This window comes from Hippocampus guttulatus, chromosome 5 (genome assembly GCF_054856545.1).
Source record: "Hippocampus guttulatus isolate MCC_2025c chromosome 5, RoL_Hgut_1.0, whole genome shotgun sequence".
NCBI lineage: Eukaryota > Metazoa > Chordata > Actinopteri > Syngnathiformes > Syngnathidae > Hippocampus > Hippocampus guttulatus.
In genome coordinates, this window is record NC_141265.1 from 6,586,467 (window position 1) to 6,608,869 (window position 22,403).

At 42.3% G+C, this 22,403-nt stretch overlaps 1 protein-coding gene across 3 annotated transcripts; it reads left to right on the top strand.

The window, feature by feature from the left end:
- Nucleotides 1-609: 609 nt before the first annotated feature.
- Nucleotides 610-22,403, top strand: acacb (acetyl-CoA carboxylase beta). Of its 3 annotated transcripts, XM_086110449.1 has the most exons (54): nucleotides 610-692; nucleotides 2,330-2,858; nucleotides 5,517-5,649; nucleotides 6,419-6,557; nucleotides 6,633-6,742; nucleotides 6,830-6,911; nucleotides 6,981-7,079; nucleotides 7,556-7,665; nucleotides 7,751-7,861; nucleotides 7,949-8,158; nucleotides 8,253-8,423; nucleotides 8,957-9,118; nucleotides 9,196-9,359; nucleotides 9,443-9,593; nucleotides 9,672-9,775; nucleotides 9,860-9,941; nucleotides 10,017-10,162; nucleotides 10,241-10,391; nucleotides 10,490-10,624; nucleotides 10,744-10,890; nucleotides 10,995-11,183; nucleotides 11,692-11,792; nucleotides 11,900-11,988; nucleotides 12,082-12,206; nucleotides 12,290-12,403; nucleotides 12,510-12,623; nucleotides 12,707-12,796; nucleotides 12,889-13,007; nucleotides 13,361-13,384; nucleotides 13,963-14,103; nucleotides 14,191-14,290; nucleotides 14,358-14,465; nucleotides 14,563-14,619; nucleotides 14,996-15,037; nucleotides 15,153-15,368; nucleotides 15,470-15,625; nucleotides 15,771-15,974; nucleotides 16,122-16,277; nucleotides 16,370-16,492; nucleotides 16,566-16,835; nucleotides 16,963-17,060; nucleotides 17,142-17,262; nucleotides 17,347-17,457; nucleotides 17,573-17,716; nucleotides 17,800-17,920; nucleotides 18,030-18,126; nucleotides 18,212-18,308; nucleotides 19,024-19,159; nucleotides 19,259-19,436; nucleotides 19,519-19,631; nucleotides 19,727-19,881; nucleotides 20,438-20,608; nucleotides 20,791-20,927; nucleotides 21,559-22,403. In XM_086110449.1, the coding sequence occupies exons 2-54, from the start codon at nucleotides 2,350-2,352 to the stop codon at nucleotides 21,683-21,685; spliced, it is 7,260 nt and encodes a 2,419-aa protein (XP_085966575.1). In that variant the 5' UTR covers nucleotides 610-692; nucleotides 2,330-2,349; the 3' UTR covers nucleotides 21,686-22,403. The 3 variants fall into 3 exon arrangements, with proteins under 3 accessions (XP_085966575.1, XP_085966576.1, XP_085966577.1); XM_086110450.1 differs by lacking the exon at nucleotides 13,361-13,384; XM_086110451.1 differs by lacking the exons at nucleotides 610-692; nucleotides 2,330-2,858 and adding an exon at nucleotides 4,022-4,296 and having other exon boundaries at nucleotides 21,559-22,402.

Below are 22,403 nucleotides of genomic sequence, written 5' to 3' on the forward strand. Positions count from 1 at the left end.
TTTTAAAAAAAATAACCTGAAGCCGTGTGTGTTTTTTTTCTTGTGTTTCTTCTCTTTTCTTTTTTGGACATTAGTTGCTTGGGTGCATTATAGACAGTACGCCATTTAAAGTGTTTATTAGTTTATCTAAAAATAACAGGATGCTTGATTCTATTTTGGTGATTATAAATATTTATTTTCATGTTATTAATTAACAAATCATTTCACAAAATGGAGAATAATGTTTAACGTCTATTGAAATTGGTTTTCCGAACATAATTTACTTTATTATTTACAGTAATTAAACAAATTTAGATTTCTAAGTTAAATAATTTCATTTTATCTGTTACATTAATTAACCTATTACTGAATGTGAAAAATGTAAAAATAAATAAATAAATAAACAACAAATGCAATAAAGATGCGGTGACGTATGTAACACGTTGAAAAATATGCCTACAAGACATTAAGAGAAGAAAATAACAGTTGAAGCAGAGACATAATTTTGCTGTCTAGCAGCTCGTTCTTAAAACTGTACGTAGATATCATCACGACTATTTTCTCCCCATGGATAAGGTTTTGAACATCGGAACGATCTATGTGTGCGTTTCCGTTCGTGTGGGAGTGGGAGGAGCTTAACCCCTTGACACATGTTTACTATATTGGGGGGAGAGGAGCTGCTGCAGTGGGGAGTGACTGACACTCAGTTGCAGGTAGGCGCGCATGACACAAGGTTTAATTGAAAAAAAGGCACTTCAAAAAGTGAATTAACCAAAGGCACTAATAATTGTAATGTCACATTTATTAACGGTGTCAATGCAGGTCTCTAGGGAAACATTTTCTTGTCTGTTAGCTGTCTTGCTAGCAACAACACCCAAATGAAATTGTTATTTGTCACACTGGATATTGTCTATGCGTGTTAAAAAAATATCCGAATTATCATCGCAACAAATATCGTGCCAGAGTGAAAGGCAAATTCGTTTTCATGTGGGCTGAAGCAAACAAACAAACAAACCTTTTTTTGAATTTCCGCTGACTTCTCACCTGGAGTCATGATCAAAGTATTGCTATTACTGTGTTGCAGCAAAGAATCATGCTAAATTAACCCGGTGTTGACAAGTTTTCTTCTGAAAAACACCTGTAAGACTTTAGATATCTTACAGACATGCCTTAATAGGCATTTGGGCCAAAATATGCCAGCATCAACAAGTTCACCTCGACACATAGATTTTTTGTTTTATTCAATATAGAGTGCTTCGTGTGTACGTTCAGTTTATTGCTGTGGTTAGCTGTACCTCCTCTATCGTCAGTCTTCAGACCCTCGCTCCTTGACCTTTCCTCCAGTTGTAGCCAAATAGCAAGTAGCTTCTCTGCGATCTGATGTCAGCTGTTGCAGAGTGTCTGTTTTGTTTACCAGACACTGCCTGGGAAAGGTTGCATGCACCGTTACTCACGCACAGGAGAAGTGTAACATTTACTACCCGAGAGGGAAAGTGCTCATTTTTATGCTGATATTAAAAACACGTGTCAATGTGACCTCAGAAATATGCCTAGCATATGATCTGAATAAACCTTCATTGTAGTTGAAATCACCTCATGGGAAATAATTTATTTATAGGGCAGTTTTGCCATCTACACATTAGTCTGATTCATATTTGTAGTACTTTAATCACAGTTACCCAGCATGCCCTTTGTCCTGACACATATGACCTCTGAACACCTTCACCTGACCTCCTTCAGTTTAATGTCCCCAGACTAGAATAAAATACTGCACTCTCCAACCCTGCTTTGCCTCTGAGTGGAGGAAGCAGATTGACCTTAATCAAAGGGCAAGGACAAACAAATGCAGTTCATAGGCAAGTTACAATGGATTACTATTGAAATGATTATGCGTAATGAAACTATTTGCGTTATATCAACAAGACACACTCTGATAAACCCTGCAGTTGTTATAAACTCTCTCATGGGATGCTTTATTGACGGTTCATTTGTTAACGCATTTGAGGCAAAATGGAGTACATGACTTGGCTGTCACAATTAAAGTTTTGATTCAGTCTCAAATATTTTGTGCTCGAAAGACAAAAAGCATAATGTCTGATATGGGGAATTTAGCTACAGACATACAGATCTGCGTGATGGCACTACACATGTCAGCATTATTCTGTTCAATACAACACTGGAAACCAAAGGAAGCAGCTGTTAAGAACATTCAGAGAGATTTTCCCACACCCATTAAACATAGTCAGAATTATATGACTTGATAATCAATGAAGGACGTTTAGTCAAAGGCCCATTTTTCATAAAAATGTATTGAACTTAATGAACTGTTTCTCCCCCCCACCTCCCACAGTGACAGGAGGATGTCTGCGAATGTTCGTGTTTGCATTGTTGGGAATAATCCGATGGATTTTTTTTCACCTACGGAGGATTAAGAGCACCAAAGTGGCGATGCCCGAGAAAGGAGAGGAATCTCCGTCAGGCGACAGTCCCTCTTTACTTCAGGAGGATGTGCCTGCAGTACACTCCTATCTTCCAGGCCAACAGTGTGCATCAACACAGCCCGTGGAGAAAACCCTTCAAGATCACAGCTCCTCTGCTGCACTTCACGTGAAAGAGCAGCAGCAGCAGCAGCAGCAGCAGCAGTTGCCCCTCACCACACAAAAACCTTCTCCAAGCAATGAGCCAATGCTCAGATCCGGGCCCAGAGCGAGGGAGCGTCTCAAGTTCATTCTGGGAGCATCAGAGGACAATTCCTCAGACGAGGAGCCGTTGGCAGCCAAACCGCCGAGTGGTGCTTCGCAGCCGTCAACCTCCGCGGCCAAATCATCTCGTCAACAGACATCAACTGAAGTGTCACGGCCCAATTCCTCAGGCATGAAGTAAGTTTGCATTATTTATTGCTGTTTAATGTGGCGCCTTACGGTGTGAAACATATATATATCAGACATATGAATAACAGTTTTTATTTTGCCTGTGGTCTCATTTCAAAGTTGTTTACGCTCTGGTTCATGTGACAGACGAGCATCACACGTGGCACCTCTACTTGACCAGTCCTCAATAATTAGCTGTTATCATCGAACTGCCATAAAATGGCCTGTGCTATTGTTGTTTGCCACATACCCCCTTTGCTCTATTAATGGAACTAGAGTGACTTTGAAATGTGTGCTATGACTCAAGGGCAAAGCACCCACCCTCTAAATTAAAATTGCACATTTTGTTTTTGTTTTGTTTTACTTCCGCGTGGTTAATTTATGGTGGTCAGGCAGTTCCAAAATTAAAATGGTACCAAAACATTGGCCATAAAGTTTTTATGACAGCAAGGTCTAAGAAAATTCCCCTTATTTTCTGAGAGAGAGAGCAGCACACTGAAGTATGAAGTCCGCAAAACCAATTTGCCTGGCAATTTACAGTAAAATACATCCTAACCACTCGGGAGAAGCTTCATCATGTCACAAGATGATAACCCAAAACACACTGCCCACACAACAAAGGACTTCATCAGGGGTGGGAAAAGTGGAAGGTCTAAGATTGGCCAAGTCAATCACCGGACCTGAACTCAACGGAGCATACATTTCAACTCCTGAAGAGGAGACTGAAGGGACCAGCCCCTTCCCCCATGCCAGAAACAAACAAGAACTGAAAGAGACTATAGTAGGCTTGGGAAAGCATTTCAAGTAAAACAAAAAAACAGCGACAGTCTGGTGAAGTCAGTGACTTACAGGCTTGATGCTGATATTGCAAGAAAGATGTGCCACCAAATATTAAATGTTATACACATTAAGTTAATTTAATGATGCCTGTTCCAATACTTTTGCTTGAAAACTGGGTTGCTTGAAACAAAAGCTGCTCTGTCTGGTGTTGTTTACCACGTCTAGATGTGAATACCATGAAAGAAAAGTTGGACTTCTGAACTTTTGTCTGATATTCACCTTTTGCTCTGAAATCCAAACGTCTTCAGTACTCAGCAAAAACGAAATAATTGACCGTGCGGTTCCAATACTTTTGGAGGGGACTGCATATATGTTGAAAATGTGCACCCGTATTAATAAAGTACCATAGCTTCCTCCGCATTCAATTGAAGGAACACTTTGTCCGCTCCTCTTGGGTCTGCTGTGTTTAAACTTGTCATTGGGCAGCTTGTCGTCTGTCTTATCTGCACTTGTGGGTGGGGAAGGCGAAGGAGGCAGCTTGACGGGGAAGTGTAATTCTTTTGTTGTAGTTTTCATTTCACTTTTCAAACGCACCCACTTGTGAAGCTTGCTATGCAATGGAGGAAGATGTTTTACAAAGTGCCGCCTGGTTCCTGCAACTTCAAAGGTCAGTCACATTTCGGCGCTGTCATTTGACACCATTGCAAGTGCGTATGTGTTTAGTTTCAAATTCCTTGGTTCTGTTTATGAATGCAGCAGTTCCCAAGTAAATGCGGCTGCAGGTTTGTTTAAACTTGAAGGATTGCTCATGATGTAGCTGTGGTTATGTAACATCCCATGTGTACAAGAACTGAAGAGAAGGATCTTTGGATTAACAGTTGTTTAAATCTGTGGTATGCTATCATCATCGACGTTCACAACTCTCGTTAGCTGTGCGTCCCATTTTATATCAGAGCGGTCGGTAGATACATATCTATATGAAGAGATGTATAGAAAGCAATAGTTAGCTACAGAGATAGATAATGGAATTAAAATGTGTACAAGTACAATATAATTATGGGTCTTATCAACTTCGCTGATCAATTTCCTTCCAAACATGGGCAAACGTTTCAAGTCACTAATGGTCCTTCTTCACAGAGGCTTTGGGATGAACAGTGCTGGAATTGGATCGTTTTTGGTGTGGTTTCGTATTTTTTTTCCCTCTCACAAGACACCATAAGCGAACCAAAAATATAAAACATCTCTCCATATGATGCAATAAAAACAGCATTATTATAAAGTCATTGTGATACAGTTCTCGTACTGGACCTCGTTATAGATATCGCAATGCCAAATGTGGCCATTGAGTGCATATCATGTTTTTTTTCCAATATTTTAGTAATAAATCCTATCTTATCACCACTGGTTGACCACGGTATTTAAAATCTGTCTGCCCTGTACATTTTGTTTCTGATTAACCTTTTATATTGTGTGAAGCACCCCACTTAAACATATTAACGACAGACCAGCAATTGGCCGATATACTTTAATTTCACGCTGCATTTCAATCAAGTCATTTTGACTACAGTTTGAACAATGTCAATCACTTTCTATGGCAAGTGCTGTAATAATACAGTTTATGTGCAACAGCAGAAAACAAGATAAGAACATACAGTACTGTAGATTGGTTGCTGCATCACAGAACCTGAACTTTGACTTTGACTTTGGCTTTTGATTTGCGCAGCTCATTTTCTTGTAACTGCTCGTCGAGCTGTTTTCTCGCGTGCTTGTAATAGAACTCGAGGCTCTCTGCAACTACCTGTTTCTGACAATATGAAAAGGGGCATGTGAGCCGAACACCGATTGATTCTCTGCAAGACAGATAACTCTGAAGGTTTCCTGTTCCAGGCCCAGCATGTCTGGTCCTCACTTGGTGAAAAAAGGACGCGAACACAGAAAGATGGATCTTCATCGAGACTTCACTGTGGCCTCACCTGCCGAGTTTGTCACGCGCTTCGGTGGAAATCGTGTCATTGAAAAAGTAAGGGGAAAAAAACTCAAATTCTTTTTATCGGGATTGGTTTGACTGTGTTTTTCTAAACTTTGTAGAAAGGTGGCACATGGGTCAAGGAAGAAATCGATATGTTTCGGTGGGAGTTAGGATAAATGCGCCGCTGATACGAGTATTTATGTTCACAATTCGAGTTGGCATCAATGGAACCGTCAATGCCCCAGAATCACAATGGCACCATCAGTCTGTTCATCGTCCAAAATTGTGGCTCTGGCTGAACTTTTATCTCTTCTTTGCGTTTAATGCCTTGCTTGCTTATTTTATGGATGACAATTGGTTAATTGTTGCTGTTAAGTTTATTTTTCTGCTGTTCAAAATTCACTTCCTTGTTCTGTTACTGGCGGCCCGGTGTTCCAGGGGTTAGCGCGTCGACTTAACAGTGCAGAGGTCGTGGGTTCAATCCCCCTCCGGCTTCCCTGTGTGGGGTTTGCATGTTCTCCCCGGCCCTGCGTGGGTTTTCTCCGGGTACTCGGGTTTCCTCCCACATTCTAAAAAATGCATGGCAGGCTGATTGAACACTCTAAAATTGTCCCTAGGTGTGAGTGTGAGCACGGATGGTTGTTCGTCTTTGTGTGCCCTGTGATTGCCTAGCAACCGGTTCAGGGTGTCCCCTGCCTACTGCCCAAAGACAGCTGGGATAGGCTCCAGCACCCCCTGCAACCCTTGTGAGGATAAAGCGGATCGGAAAATGAATGGATGAATGAATGTTCTGTTACCCATTCAGTTGCCTCTTTCGCAGGTGCTGATCGCCAACAACGGCATTGCTGCAGTTAAATGCATGCGCTCCATTCGACGCTGGTCCTACGAGATGTTTCGAAATGAGAGGACCATCCGCTTTGTGGTCATGGTCACCCCCGAAGACTTGAAAGCGAATGCGGGTACAACACGGCAGTTATTATTGAGCTCGCCGTCAACACGCTGCAGAATGAATCACTGTTTGTCTTTCTTTTTAGAATACATCAAAATGGCTGACCACTATGTACCTGTTCCTGGTGGGCCAAACAATAACAACTATGCCAATGTGGAATTGATCGTGGACATTGCCAAAAGAATACCAGTGCAGGTAAATATCACTGTTGCATCTCCCGCATATGTCGTCTGTGATAAAACCTTTTTGTGTGTAACCAAAGATTTGCATCTCTGTTGACAGGCAGTGTGGGCCGGCTGGGGTCATGCCTCAGAAAATCCCAAACTACCTGAGTTGTTGAACAAAGCAGGCATTTCATTCTTGGGTAAAACAAAAATTGAAAGACCTCTTTTTACATGTGGGTGCTTGTTTTGCAATTGTATTTTTGTTCCAGGTCCATCCAGCAAGGCTATGTGGGCTCTTGGGGATAAGGTTGCATCCTCCATCGTGGCCCAGAGTGCAGACATTCCTACGCTACCCTGGAGCGGATCAGGTTCGACCTCTTCTGCTTGTCTCGTTTTACCCAATTTTACACTGGATTCAGTGTATACAGTGTTCTTCTTCTCCCAAGGTCTGCTTGTCTGAGCAGCCAGTGTCGATGCTGGTCTGTCTTTTGGAGTAAGTGTCACAGACAAACAAATCAAAGGGAAAACCCCCCAAACATTAATTCTTCGTTGCTTGCTGAAATGAAATCTGGAGATTTGGTGAGATCGCTCGAGACGTCATGCAACAAGTTTTGTGCGACTTTAGAGGCTAATCACCCCCCCCCAAAAACATCTCATCATCGCTTTAAAAAAAAAGAAAAAGGACATTATATTGATTTATCCATCATAACTCCAGAACCAAGATTTGAACGCAAAGCTTCAGAACCGCGAGGCTGACATGCTAAACACTAGACCACCGTGCTGCCCTACATAGTATTTGTGTTCCCTGAAAATGCTTCAATCTGTTCTTCTTGTCCTCTTTCAGGTCTAAGAGTGGACTGGAGGGAGGCTGACCAAAGTCCCGGCAACGTAATCAGCGTTCCTCCTGACGTCTACACACAAGGCTGTGTGGTAGATGTAGATCATGGTTTGGCGGTAGGCGTGTTCAACAAACCTATGTGGCATTTTTCACTAGAAGTGGCATTCATTATGTTGCATCCCCTTATGTCTGTTGGGGCAGGAAGCTGAGAGAATTGGTTATCCGGTTGTTATCAAAGCTTCGGAGGGTGGAGGCGGGAAAGGTATCCGCAAAGTCGAATGTGCCGATGACTTTCCAAGCTCTTTTAGACATGTATGTGAATTTTTATTTTTGAACTTTCATGTAAATTCAGTCCCAAACTTTGCAGCGGTTATGACAAACAAGCATGTTTGGGTGCAGGTTCAGACAGAAGTATCCGGCTCGCCCATTTTCATCATGCAGATGGCCCAGCATGCGAGGCACCTTGAGGTTCAGATATTGGCTGATGAATATGGAAACGCCATCTCTCTGTTTGGTCGAGATTGCTCCATCCAAAGAAGGCACCAGAAGATCATAGAGGAAGCCCCTGCAACCATAGCTGCACCCTCGACATTTGAGCAGATGGAACAGGTCAGTCACTATATTGAGTCATGGATGTTCAATTGGATGTATTCGCTCCAACTTGGCCTGCATGATAACATTCTGTTTCCTCTTCCTGACTCAGTATGCCGTGAGATTAGCTAAAATGGTGGGCTATGTCAGTGCTGGAACAGTGGAATATCTTTTCTCTGAGGATGGAAGTTTCCATTTTTTGGAGCTGAACCCTCGTCTGCAGGTCGAACATCCCTGTACAGAGATGATTGCAGATGTAAACCTTCCAGCTGCCCAACTTCAGGTAAAATCATCACCGGACCGTCCAAAAAGTACTGAGAGAGGATACAATATGGATTTGGACAGGTGGCCTACAGCGAAGTGAAATGACAAGACAATATGCATCTGGTTTACCGTAGCGTCCACTTTTCTGGATTAATTGGGCATGGGAACTGTTTTTCTAGTCATCCACACCTTTCCGGCTCCCAACCTGGATTCGCGTTTGTTCCTAAGGTGCTTGGTTGACCTCAACAGGTCAGACAGGACAGAAAAGGACCTGCTCCAAATAGTTTACATAACGCTCAAACCGAATTGGGAAACTGAAGAGCTAATATTAACTCATTCACTCCCAAATACGTTTTTAAACGTCTTTTCAGACTTGGTCCAGAATTGGCTGGTACTGAATGAGTTAAGCGGACATTAAGCGCTTGAGACCAAGTCTGGTTTGATTGCTTGAGTTGTGTCCCAATACTTTTGCCGTCATTGTATCTTTTCTCTGAATGAACAGATTTTGGCAACACATGAAATCATTTTCACCCTCTTTGTCATCTACCACAGATTGCCATGGGCATCCCCCTTTACAGAATCAAAGACATTCGTTTACTGTACGGAGAAACTGCTTGGGGTGACAACATGATTAACTTTGAGACGCGAGAATGCCCGCCAAGTCCAAGAGGGCATGTCATCGCAGCCCGAATCACGAGTGAGAACCCCGACGAGGTAAAGCTCAGTCTCACCAATGCTATCAATCTTCCGTTCTTTTCCTCAAAATGGAATTCCTGTCGTGTTCTTTACAGGGGTTCAAACCCAGCTCAGGCACTGTGCAGGAGCTGAACTTCCGCAGCAGTAAAAATGTTTGGGGTTACTTTAGTGTCGGAGCAACCGGGGGTCTGCATGAATTTGCAGACTCGCAGTTTGGACACTGTTTCTCCTGGGGGGAGAACCGAGAAGAGGCCATTTCGTGAGTCTTTTTTTTTTGTTGACTCACCCGTAAATCAGTCCCCGTCTTGTCTGGTGTCAGCCTTTGGTTGTTATCTGCTTCAGGAACATGGTGGTGGCCTTGAAGGAGCTGTCGATCAGAGGTGATTTCAGGACCACCGTTGAATACCTCATTAAGTTACTCGAAACCGAGAGCTTCCGAAACAATGACATAGACACTAGCTGGCTGGATCACCTCATTGCGGAGAAAGTGCAGGTATGAGTCATTTGGTAACTGTCTCGACATGTTGGTCTGATGAATTTCACGACAAAAGGCCACGTGACTTTTCTGCAGGCAGAGAGACCAGACACCATGTTAGGGGTCGTCTGCGGGGCTTTGCATGTCGCCGATGCAAGCTTCAGAAAGAGCATGTCTGACTTTCTTCACTCGCTAGAAAGGTCAGTACAAAACTCTCAACGTCTGGACACGAATAATAAGAAAAATAATCATAAATATGTGCCCAAACTCTTTTATCCCGACAGAGGCCAGGTTCTGCCTGCAGCCAGCCTCCTCAACTCTGTCAGTGTAGATCTCATATACGAAGGAGTCAAATTCTGCTTAAAGGTATCTTTCATCCCCACTGCATCCTGATTATACCGTTTTCATTCTCAAGCACGTATCTTCTGTTTTTGACATAAGGTCGCTCGCCAGTCCCCAACAACATATGTCATCATAATGAATGGCTCCAACATTGAAATAGATGTCCACCGGCTCAGTGACGGTGGCCTGCTGCTCTCCTATGATGGCAGCAGCCATACCACCTACATGAAAGAGGAGCTGGACAGGTAAGCCTTATTTCACTTTAAAGATTCTGACTGAATTCATAAAAACAAACAAAACTGTGTGCTTCTTTAATTCTGCAGCTACCGCATTACCGTCGGCAACAAGACTTGTGTGTTTGACAAAGAAAATGATCCCTCTGTGCTGAGATCACCTTCTGCTGGTAAACTACTGCAGTACGTTGTTGCCGACGGAGCTCATATTTGCTCAGGCGAGACCTATGCAGAGATCGAGGTGAATTTGAGGAGATAGGCATTTTTACTGATCGCACTCAAACTAATAGTGTACATTAGTGCATTTTATATGACCGGCTGTTTGCGGTGTGGACTCAGGTGATGAAGATGGTGATGACTCTAACTGTACAGCAAGCCGGACATGTACATTTTGTCAAGAGGCCCGGCGCAGTTTTGGAATCCGGCTGTGTGATTGCGCATATGAACTTGGATGACCCTGGTTGTATACACCGGGTAAGTTAACTCAAATGACTCTTCCCTGCAGAAGCCATTCTCCTGTTAAGATGAAAAAAATATATGATTCTGTATTTTGGTGAATGTAAATCTAACCATCCTTTTCTGTCATAATGTAGGTGGAGCTCAATACAGCCACCCTACCGCCACAGCACCCATTGCCCATTGTTGGGGAAAAACTCCACCAGGTGTTCCACAGCGTCCTTGAAAACCTGGTTAAAGTAATGGATGGCTATTGCCTCGAAGAGCCCTACTTTAGCACCAAGGTACATCTCGGCAATTTTACCTGCTGCAGAATTTCTATCAACATCAATCGATCATATCGACTTAAAAAAAATGTGTGTTGAATTTTTTTTTTCCGTCTCTCCAGTTGAAACAGTGGGTAGCGACCCTCATGAAGACTCTGAGGGACCCGTCCCTGCCACTGCTGGAACTGCAGGAGATCATGACTAGCGTGGCCGGCCGAATCCCACTTGGCGTCGAGAAAGATATCCGAAAAGTCATGGCCCAATATGCCAGCAACATCACCTCCGTCCTGTGCCAGTTCCCAAGCCAAAGGGTGCAAGACCTAAACTATTTTCTAGAAAGCAATGTTCAGCATAAATGGGTGCAGTCTCGCATTTTTAAAAAAACAAATATTTGTTTTCATTTTAATTGAATGTAAGGTAAATAAAATAAGAGTGCGGTCAGGTTTGACTAAATCAACGTTGATCATGCTTGGTTCTTATTCCAGTAAAAGTCAGCCGGGATAGGCCCCAGCTTACCTGTGTACCAAATGAGGACAAGCACTATTGAAAATGGATGGATTTACTAATCATTCTTTCTTCATGTTCTTTCTCATTGAATTATTATGTGTTTTCCCCATCAGAAGTTAAGGAAAAAATTGGCCATCTTTTATAGACATATAATTTGGTCTTTTTTAAAATTTTTAAGTATTGTAAACTCTGCTCCAGTTCAGTAAAAATAACTTCGAAATATATTAGATTGTACTTATTAATGCTGAGCTCTGTAAATTTATAAGCGAATTATCTAAAAGCGGTGCTTAACAACATTTCTTTTTAACCCAGATTGCAAATATTCTCGACAGCCATGCAGCCACTCTGCAGAGGAAGGCGGATCGGGAAGTGTTCTTCATTAACACTCAGAGTATTGTTCAGCTGGTTCAGAGGTTTGTTTGGATTCCTTATCATCAGTAAAAAATAAAATAAAATAAAATAAAATCAGTCATTGCGATTGCACTGATTCATGATATTAAAAAAAAAAGTCGTTTTACAGGTACCGCAGTGGAATTCGCGGTTACATGAAGTCTGTGGTTCTGGATCTGCTGAAGCGATACCTTCAAGTAGAGATGCAGTTTCAACAAGGTGACCACAATGCTTGAGCAATGTTACCTGCTTTCAAAACGTTTTTTAGCGTAATTAAATCGCGTATGGGATTTGATCCATTTCCACAAACAGCTCATTACGACAAGTGTGTCATCAACTTGAGGGAGCAATATAAGCCCAACATGAGTCCTGTGCTGGAATACATCTTTTCTCATGCCCAGGTCTTCAAGAAAAACATCCTGGTCACAATGCTCATCGTAAGGCCTTCATCATATTCATCGCAAGTGAATTGTTGCAGAACTCAAGAAAATCTTTGATTTAAAATTTTTTTTTTTTTTAGGATCAACTATGTGGAAGGGATCCAACTCTGGCAGACGAGCTCATGGTGATTCTCAATGAACTCACGCAGCTCAGTAAAATGGAGAATTCAAAGGTCGCCTTAAGAGCCAGACAGGTAAGGCTAAGTAGTTCAATACACTATTGTTTGTATTTTTAGCACGTCATCCGTTTGTTTGATTGACTGGCCTACGCAACTCCTTCTGTGTAATACTCTGGCATAGGTGCTGATTGCCTCTCATTTACCATCGTATGAACTGAGGCACAACCAAGTGGAGTCCATCTTCCTCTCTGCCATTGACATGTACGGCCATCAGTTTTGCCCTGAAAATCTAAAGGTAAGTATTATGATTACTTGTCTGGAGCACTTTTACCACCTCTGATATCAAATCATTTGTGCTTTTTGTTCCATTTCCATCAGAAACTCATCCTCTCTGAGACCTCAATTTTTGATGTGCTGCCCAATTTCTTCTACCACTCCAATCAAGTCGTCTGCATGGCTGCGCTGGAGGTATATGCAAAGTGAACTTACAGTATGTTATCCTCGTCTTTATTTTGTAATTCACTACTAATGGCATGATGCTTTTCCTTTTTTTTTTCCAGGTGTACGTGCGTCGAGCTTACATCGCTTATGAGCTCAACAGTATCCAGCATCACCAGCTGCGGGACGGAACGTGTGCTGTCGATTTCCAGTTTATGCTGCCATCATCGCATCCCAACAGGTAACACTTTGGCCTTTGCTCAAACAGATGAAACTCCTCTACTGTTGAATGACGACTTGCAAAATCAGGCCGTCTCCCCCAAATGTCATAAAAGGGGCAGATAGGATAGGTTGGGCCTGCCCTCGGAGTCACCTGGTGGGGGGTTTGGGGGGGTACTAAGGCAACATCCAGCTAACTTTGAATGACATCAATGTAGATAACATGCTGTTTAATGTTTTGATGCCTAACCTTGTCTTCATCGAATAGTTTAACCCACTGAACTGGAATGTGCAGTATAAATGGGAATGCTTAGAGGTGGAGGAGGATGTTGATCCTCCGCTGCTAATATTCACCTGTCAATCATCTTATTTCAGAGGGAGCAGCCCTACTCTGAACAGGTAGAGTAAAGCTCCTCCCAGCCAACTACCACCTGACGGCGTGTATGTCTCACTGCTTAGCATGCCAATTGCGTTGTATTACCATTTTCCCCATTCATGTGAATCCAGAAACATTTGTCCGCAACGACTACGACTGAATAACAAGTCCTTCCTATAATTCACCTTTTTGAGCCAAACTTCTCCGTATGCAATGCTTCTCTCAATTTCTACATCGATACAGAGCTTTTTTTTTAAGAGGTTCAGCTGTCATATCCTTTGTTTGCTCAAGTTCCTCTTAAAAATCTCCTGCCTAAAATGTCGTTGTTGTCCTCAGATTTCGAGCTGCAATTCTGATCTTGACAACAAATCATAATCCTTTCAATTAATGAAACGCTGATGTTAAAATGTATGTAATTCTTATTGCACTTGAGGGTCATCAATCTTGCTTTTATTTAATATCCAAGAATGCAGCTGCAATTATCTGAAATACTTGGGGTCTTGGCTGCTATTTTTTATTTTTTTTTGACATGGCACACATCTCTGTAGTGATACTTCAGTGGTGCTATGTGCTACTCACCGTCTGTCTTAAATTTTTTTAGGGTTCCTGTCCCAGTGAATGCTTCAGGGCAGTTAAAAATGCGGCGGCAGAGCAGTGAGCTTTTTCTGGAGGGAGCTCTGTCTCCACCATGTCAACGCATGGGCGCTATGGTAGCCTTCCAGTGTTTTGACGATTTCAAAAGGTCGACCTGTGTTTATTTTTCCACTCTTATCTCGTTCCACATTTATGAGGGGTTAAGGTCATTGACTTGATATTGTTTCTTTTGTAGGAACTTTGATGAAATTCTTTGCAGTTTTGCAGAGCCTCTGTTGGAGAACCAGACCTTTTTAGAATCGTGCTCCAGTTTTTATGAAGAAGACAACTTTAAGGTGAGTCTCTTTGTTGTCTTTTTTTTTTTTTTTTGCCCCGAGGGATACATCTTCCTCTTCCCTACAGAACACCAGGGAGAATCCAATCCACATCATTAATGTCTCAATCAAAAGAGCTGACATTGAGGATGATGATGCCTTAGTTATTGCCTTCACGTGTTTCGCCCAGTCAAAGGTCAGCTCATAGACTGTAGTGACTCTGAAAGTGTCATTTTAAATGAGTACCAAATTACTCAAATATCGTTGTTGTTGTTGGGGTTTTTTTTCCTTAGAGATCATCCCTCTTTGAATATGGCATCAGAAGAATCACATTTTTGGTTGCGCAGAAGGTAATTTTACTTACAAACTATCATGCTAAAAAAACGATTTTTGCTTGAGTTTTATGACAAAGCATTTGGCTCCAATTATGAGATGCTTTTCAAAGAGGCTCATATTGTTTGCCATATTGTGGTTGCCGCAAAGTCAAAGGTTCCTGGCGTTGAATCTTGGCTTTGAACTTTCTGTGTTTCCTCTCATATTCCCAAAACTTGCATGTTAGGTTCCCTGGAGACTCTTAATTGATGCAAGTGTGAATGGTTGCTTCCTGTTTGTGCTGTGACTGACTGGCAACCAGGTCATGTCCTGTCTCTTGCCCAAAGTCAGCTCCAGCTCATCCTTGACACTGTACAGGACATACTAGTGCATTGTTCTCTTTCTTTTCAACAGAGGGAGTTCCCCAAGTTCTTCACTTTCAGAGCACGAGATGGGGTATTTTTGTTTTTGTTTGTTTTTTGACTCTTTTAAGTGACTTTGAATATCCAACATCATCGATTGTGCCGCTGTCTGAAGAGGTGGTTAACCCCTCATCCGTTGCTCTGCATAGTTCCAGGAAGATCGGATCTACCGTAATTTGGAGCCAGCTTTAGCGTTTCAGCTCGAACTAAACCGCATGAGGAACTTTGACCTGACTGCTGTTCCCTGTGCCAACCACAAAATGCACCTCTACCTGGGAGCCGCTCGTGTTCAGGAGGGAGCCGAAGTTACCGATTACAGATTCTTCATCCGAGCTATTATTCGCCACTCTGATCTGATTACAAAGGCAAGAGGCTATTGATTAAAAAAGCTCAAACCGTTAACGTTTTTTTTTCCCCAACAGGGTTTTCTAATGTAGTATTTGGATTGTGTTGGTGTGCAAAACAGGAAGCGTCTTTTGAGTATCTTCAAAATGAGGGAGAACGTCTTCTGCTGGAGGCCATGGATGAGTTGGAGGTGGCCTTCAGTAACACAAACGTTCGTACAGACTGCAACCACATCTTCCTCAACTTTGTCCCTACGGTCATTATGGATCCATCAAAAGTGAGTTGTGCTGCGCATCTCTGCAGCTGTAATGCTGGGATAATGGCCTGAGTAGTCAACACATCTTTCAGATTGCTTAGTACAACCTTTATGTACCCTTGTGAGCATTCTGTCTTCAATCTTAACTGCTGCTTTTGTTTGTCAGATTGAGGAGTCTGTCCGTTTCATGGTGATGCGCTACGGAAGTCGACTTTGGAAGCTGCGCGTCCTGCAAGCTGAGCTGAAAATCAACATTCGCCTGACTCCCACTGGGCTCGCCATCCCCATACGTCTTTTTTTGACCAACGAGTCCGGCTATTATTTGGACATTAGTCTGTATAAGGAGGTTACTGACCCAGGTTCCGGACAGGTGAAAACTTTTGACTTGAGTAGCTATTTCTTTCATTTTACCGCTCCATGGTGCTATAGACGTTGACTTACTTTTCGCGACGATATCCATTAGGTTGATAAATCTTCATTCGTGTGATTGATTTGCTGTCTTTTATTTCCCCTCTAGATTATGTTCCAGTCTTATGGAGACAAACAGGGACCTCTGCAAGGCATGTTAATCAACACTCCTTATGTGACCAAAGACTTGCTGCAGGCCAAGCGTTTCCAGGCTCAAACTCTTGGCACAACATACGTCTATGACTTCCCAGAGATGTTTAAGCAGGTCCTGTTACAACACTGAATTTCTCAACTTATATGCGGTAATTCCTTATCCTGTTTTGAGGAGGTCTCCCTCTCATTAAAATCTTTCTATAGGCTCTATTTAAGCAGTGGGGTCCAGGGGACAAATATCCTAACGATATGCTGATGTGCACCGAGCTGGTTCTGGACCCCCAAGGTCGTCTGGTGCAACTGAACCGCCTGCCTGGAGACAATGACGTAAGATACACGTCAAGCGGAATGCATTGCGTCGGTGTGATTATTTCCATTTACCGGTACTTGTCTTCATCAGGTGGGAATAGTTGCTTTCAAAATGAAGATGAAGACGCCGGAATATCAAGAAGGTCGAGACATCGTTGTCATCTGTAACGACATCACCCACATGATTGGCTCATTTGGACCTCAGGAAGATGAGCTGTTCCTCAGGGCCTCCGAGTTGGCGAGAGCTGAGGGAATCCCTCGCATTTACATCGCTGCCAATAGTGGAGCGCGCATTGGTCTCGCTGAGGAGATCAGACATATGTTCCAGGTGGCCTGGATTGACCCCACTGACCCTTACAAGGTGATGGCCTGCCGGCATTGACATTTCTTCTGTGGGTAGCTTTTGAGGAACTGGCCCACCAAAAAAAAAAAAAAAAACAAACGCCGGGAGTCAATTCGAAACATGTGGCGTGTGTATGTCTCTTCAGGGTTTTAAGTACCTTTACCTGACACCACAAGACTATACACGCATCAGCGCCACCAATTCTGTGCATTGCCACCATGTGGAAGAAGGAGGGGAGTCAAGGTATAAGAAACAAACTTAAAAAATGCGCAACTCCTAGTCCACCTTGCTCATGCTCATTTTTTACAATTACTGTCTGACCAGGTACATCATCACAGACATCATTGGGAAGGATGAAGGTCTTGGGGTAGAGAACCTGCGAGGTTCAGGCACCATTGCTGGAGAATCGTCTCAGGCCTATGAAGAAATCATTACAATCAGTATGGTAAGGTTGCAAGGCAGGCGTGCCATGAGAATGAGCCACTAGCATTTTCCCGCACCTATTTTGGATTCATTTGTGCTTTTGCAGGTGACCTGCCGCGCTATAGGAATAGGGGCATATTTAGTACGTTTGGGCCAGAGGGTGATCCAGGTGGAGAACTCTCACATTATCCTGACTGGAGCAAGTGCGTTGAACAAGGTTTGTTGTTGTTTTTTTGTAGTTTTGGAGCCAGCTATTTTTCCTTTTAAAAGAATTGTACTTTTGTATCTTTTTTTTCATTGTGAGAGGTTCAATTACGCCCTGGTGTTTGCAGGTTCTGGGCAGAGAGGTCTACACCTCCAACAACCAGCTGGGCGGCATCCAGATCATGCACAACAATGGAGTCACACACACTACTGTGCCAGATGATTTTGAAGGAGTTGTCACCATTCTCCAGTGGCTGTCCTACATGCCGAAGGTTGCGCCGAGCGTTACACAATGCGTCGGTTTCCTTGGTAACCTTTTGTGTCACTAATGAGAGATGGTCTCTGCTTCTGACAGAACAACTCCTCCGCTGTGCCCGTCATACCAACCACAGATCCTGTCGATCGAGAGATTGACTTCACTCCCACAAAAGCACCATATGACCCCCGCTGGATGCTGGTTGGGAGACCCCACCCTAGTGAGCATCACAATTGGAAACGAAAACAGCCTCTGCTAATTGGTTAATGAGCAAGTTTCTTTTTGTTGTTTTTGTTTTATTTATTTATTTTTTAAATAACTATTCCTAGTGGTGAAAGGTGCCTGGCAGAGTGGATTCTTTGACCATGGCTCCTTCATGGAGATCATGGGCTCCTGGGCTCAAACTGTCGTCGTGGGCAGAGCACGGTAAATCTCTTCTATTATTGTAGGTATTAGTTTAAAGTACGATAGAATATATGAAAACCGTCCATTGCCGGCTAAAATCAAACAGGTTAGGAGGGATCCCGCTCGGTGTCATTGCTGTGGAAACTCGGACTGTTGAGTTAACTGTACCAGCTGATCCAGCCAACTTGGATTCAGAATCAAAAGTGAGTATCCATGGGGCCATGTATTGAACAGGTCCACCTCACCAGATAAAGAGTCAATAATGCTCTGTTTTGATTGTACGAGGTGCACTTTGGTTGGGGTTTAGTTTTTCAGTTATGACAATGATTATTAGAGGTGCAATGATGAATTGGCATCCAATCAAATATCAAATTAAGTGAGACGTTTCAGAATTGATTAATTCTTTAGTAGACCTTTTTTTTAAAATTTAAAATCCTTGCCATTTTAGTCTCAGCAGGAAATATTGTTCCATGTCTGCAGTCCTCCATGAAAATAGACAGAGATTTATTTGCATTGAATGAAAACAAAGCATTTGCAAACTGCTTTCACTTTGGAAAACAATTCTCAATTTTTTTGCGGATTTTCTGACATGATTGGAGCCAAAACTGAATCATGATTCGCTTATGTTAGTGCATTTTTCTATACTGTCAGTCTGAGATAATGTCCTGTTTTTGAATAAACCTATGCAAATTAAAGCATTGAAAAAAATCTGATTAATTGAAAAATAGATTGAATCGATTATTTAAAATCTTTCTGTGCATCATGATCATCCTAAAAGGTGATTTAACACAATACTGAATAATTTTCTTTGCTCGCAACTATGCCACTGTCTCAACCAAGAGAAATACTGTTTTGCCAATGATTAATTCAATTTAACATGCAAGATATCCATACAATGATCTGTGTGTTGAATTTCAGGTCCTGCAACAGGCTGGGCAAGTGTGGTTTCCGGATTCAGCTTTTAAAACGGCTCAGGCGATTTGTGACTTCAACCGTGAACGTCTACCTCTCATGGTGTTTGCCAATTGGAGGGGCTTCTCTGGTGGAATGAAAGGTGCGGGATGTACACTGCAGGGGAATCGCAGTCCTCTTATTGTAATTATAGGAATTGAATTATCCGTGATTGAGTATCATTTCCGTTCCTTTCTCGCAGATATGTACGATCAGGTATTAAAGTTTGGGGCTTACATCGTGGATGCACTTCGTGGTTTCCATCAGCCTGTGCTGGTGTACATTCCACCACATGCCGAATTGAGAGGAGGGTCCTGGGTCGTCATTGACCCCACCATTAACCCATTGTGTATGGAGCTGTATGCTGACAGAGAGAGCAGGTGCATGATTCAACAGACTTGCATACCGAATGAGTGCTCGTCAATAGTCTGTTTCACATGAAATGTCCTTGTCTCTGTCCAGAGGGGGTGTGCTGGAAGCTGAGGGCACAGTGGAGATCAAATTCAGGAAAAAGGACCTGCTGAAAGCCATGAGAAGATTGGACAATGTCTATGCTGGTCTGGTTGAGAAGCTTGGTGAGTGATCTTTTTTTTTCCCCTCAGAGGTAGCAAGACGCAAATACGTATTTAGATGAATCGCTGGCATTTATGTGCACACGTGTACCTTGAAGCTTCTCTAGATCTGCCTGAGAAGCAGTGCAGAGAGCTGGAAGCGAAACTCAAAGCAAGAGAAGAATTCCTGTTGCCCATCTACCACCAGGTGGCAGTGCAGTTTGTGGATCTTCACGACACTCCTGGCAGGATGCAGGAGAAAGGTGTCATCACCGTGAGTGCACTTTCTGAAACTTTAGTGACACCTGCACAGTCTAATGTAGCGGTTCTAACCTTTTCCAGGCCCCGGACGCAGAGAAAAATGTTTATATGTTCATGCACCCCCCCACTCCCCAACAAGCAAGAAAAGCACACACAGTCTTCATTTCTTTTTTCCATAATTCAAAGGGTTAAGAATCTACAAATGGATCGGTAAACCTGAGCAAAATATGGATTAACAAGTGTGCTAACACTTTTGGCAATCCCTGTTTTAACCCTTCAGAGACAGCGGTTACTACAGTGGACAACTTACCGTTTTATCAGGTTACAGGGTGCATGAAAGAGTTAATGAGATCCAATACATGAAAAGAAAATGCTACTCCCATAATGTAACCAAAACATTAAAACACCTCATCATAACCAAGAGGTTCTACAGCAGTAATAAAAATATTGTCTCCCAGCGAATAAAAAAAACTTTGCAGACTCTCTCATTCAGCTTTTTTATTGGATCGCAGTCGATTGTACCTGATTAAGCGGTTGGATATTTATTCAGAATAATTTTTGTCTTTCAGGATATTTTGGATTGGAAGAATGCACGTCCTTTCTTCTACTGGCGTTTGAGGCGTCTCCTTTTGGAGCAGGTGGTGAAGTATGAGATTCTCCAGGCCAACAAAGATCTCAGTGATGGACATATGCAGTCCATGCTGCGCCGCTGGTTTGTTGAAACGGAGGGAACAGTCAAGGTTGGTGACTGCAGCATCTGTATTTCACGGCACTTCCCCCCGCACACACAAATGAATTCAAATTTTTTTTTTTAACCACAAAATAAAATGTTATCCAGGCATGCAAAAAAAAAAATCCCCCCCATTTTTGTCATGTCTAGTCAATATCATCAACCGGTTTGTGCTTCTGACTCCACCTCCAGGCATACCTGTGGGATAATAACCAAGCAGTAGTCGAGTGGCTTGAAAGGCACTGGTCCAAAGACGATGTCACTCGATCTGCCATCCGAGAGAATATCAAGTGCCTCAAAAGGGAAAACGCCTTGAAACATATCCGCAGGTATGCACGTGCACACCACAGGAACTTGCACAGATTAGTATTGTTATTATGTATAATTTCATTACCAGTACGAGTACTCAACTCTTAAATACTCACCAATACTGATACCAAGTAACCGATACCACAAGAACTTTTGATACATTAAAATTCTATTAAACCAAGGACAGATTATCATATAGGCCTATACGTGCCAATTCAGCATTTTCCATGAAATTAATGGCAGTTTTGTCTTCTTTTTTTTTTTTTTGTATTTTGTATGAATTTAGAATAAAATGAATCACAAATATCCAGTAGACAAGTTGTTCAACTTATTTTCAAGTTTAAAGAATTCAATTTAATACAACAGTGCTTCAAGTACCATTTAGGAATACCTCCCATTGAAGCAGTTCTATAAAGTATTTCATCCCTACTTTCCACCAGAAGTGGTTCTTAAAGCATTGAAAGTTCCCTTCGCGCATGTGCTATCGACTATGCATACCAAAATTGTCACCTGTGAATCCTAGATGACCCCGGACGATTTTTTTTCTTCTATCAAACTATATTTATTTGCAAAGCTGCTTATAACTCTTCAAAAGTGTGTTCATTCGATCGAACATTTGCTTGACTGATTTTCTTTGCCCTTGTGTCAAAGTCTGGTTGAGTCCAACCCTGACGTCGCCATGGACTGCATCATCCACATGAGCCAGAACATTACCGCGTCACAGAAAGCCAAGCTCTCTCATCTGCTTGCTACCATGGACAACAGCAACACCAGCTGAACTGTAGAACTTTTGAAGGACTCCCCCAGGTTCACCTCTACTCTTAAAGGTGGAACGTAAAGAATTGGATTTACGAACCAGTTTATCTAAAACAGTGTTTGATGCCTTCTTTTCTACGATAATACCAAACGTGGCTTGTCTACCGTTATGTGCACTACAGTTTAACAATCCTGTAAGGACATTTCAGCCTGATCTCGAAAGAGTATTTCAGTCCAGGATGCCATGTTTGGTTGACAAACTCTCACTGTAATGCACATTGCACTGCTGCTTCTCTTTATCCATAAATACCGGTATTAGTTTTTGCATTCTCAGCATACACGGATCTTCGTATTTATATTTGAGGTAGATGCTGGTTGTACAAAGGAGTCACTCATTCTCTGACGATTATGGAAACATTCATTTTGGAGTGCTAACATTTAGCGCGATGCAAAATTTGTATTACAGTGTATATCGTACAAAAAGATTAAAAAGCATTGTGCGAACATCAATTTGAAGTTTTATTAAAAAACAAAACCAAAAAAAAACGATGCATTTCAAATTGCATCACTATTAAAAAGGTGTAATCAGTGACGAATTTTGTTTGAGCGCATTTGTGGATGTCAGCGCCTTCATGTAATTGTCTCCATCTACCGGTCCATCGTTTCACATAAATGTATATAAGCTCTCCTTTGTCATCTTGTCAACAAATGTGTTAATAAATACCACCAATTTATTTTTG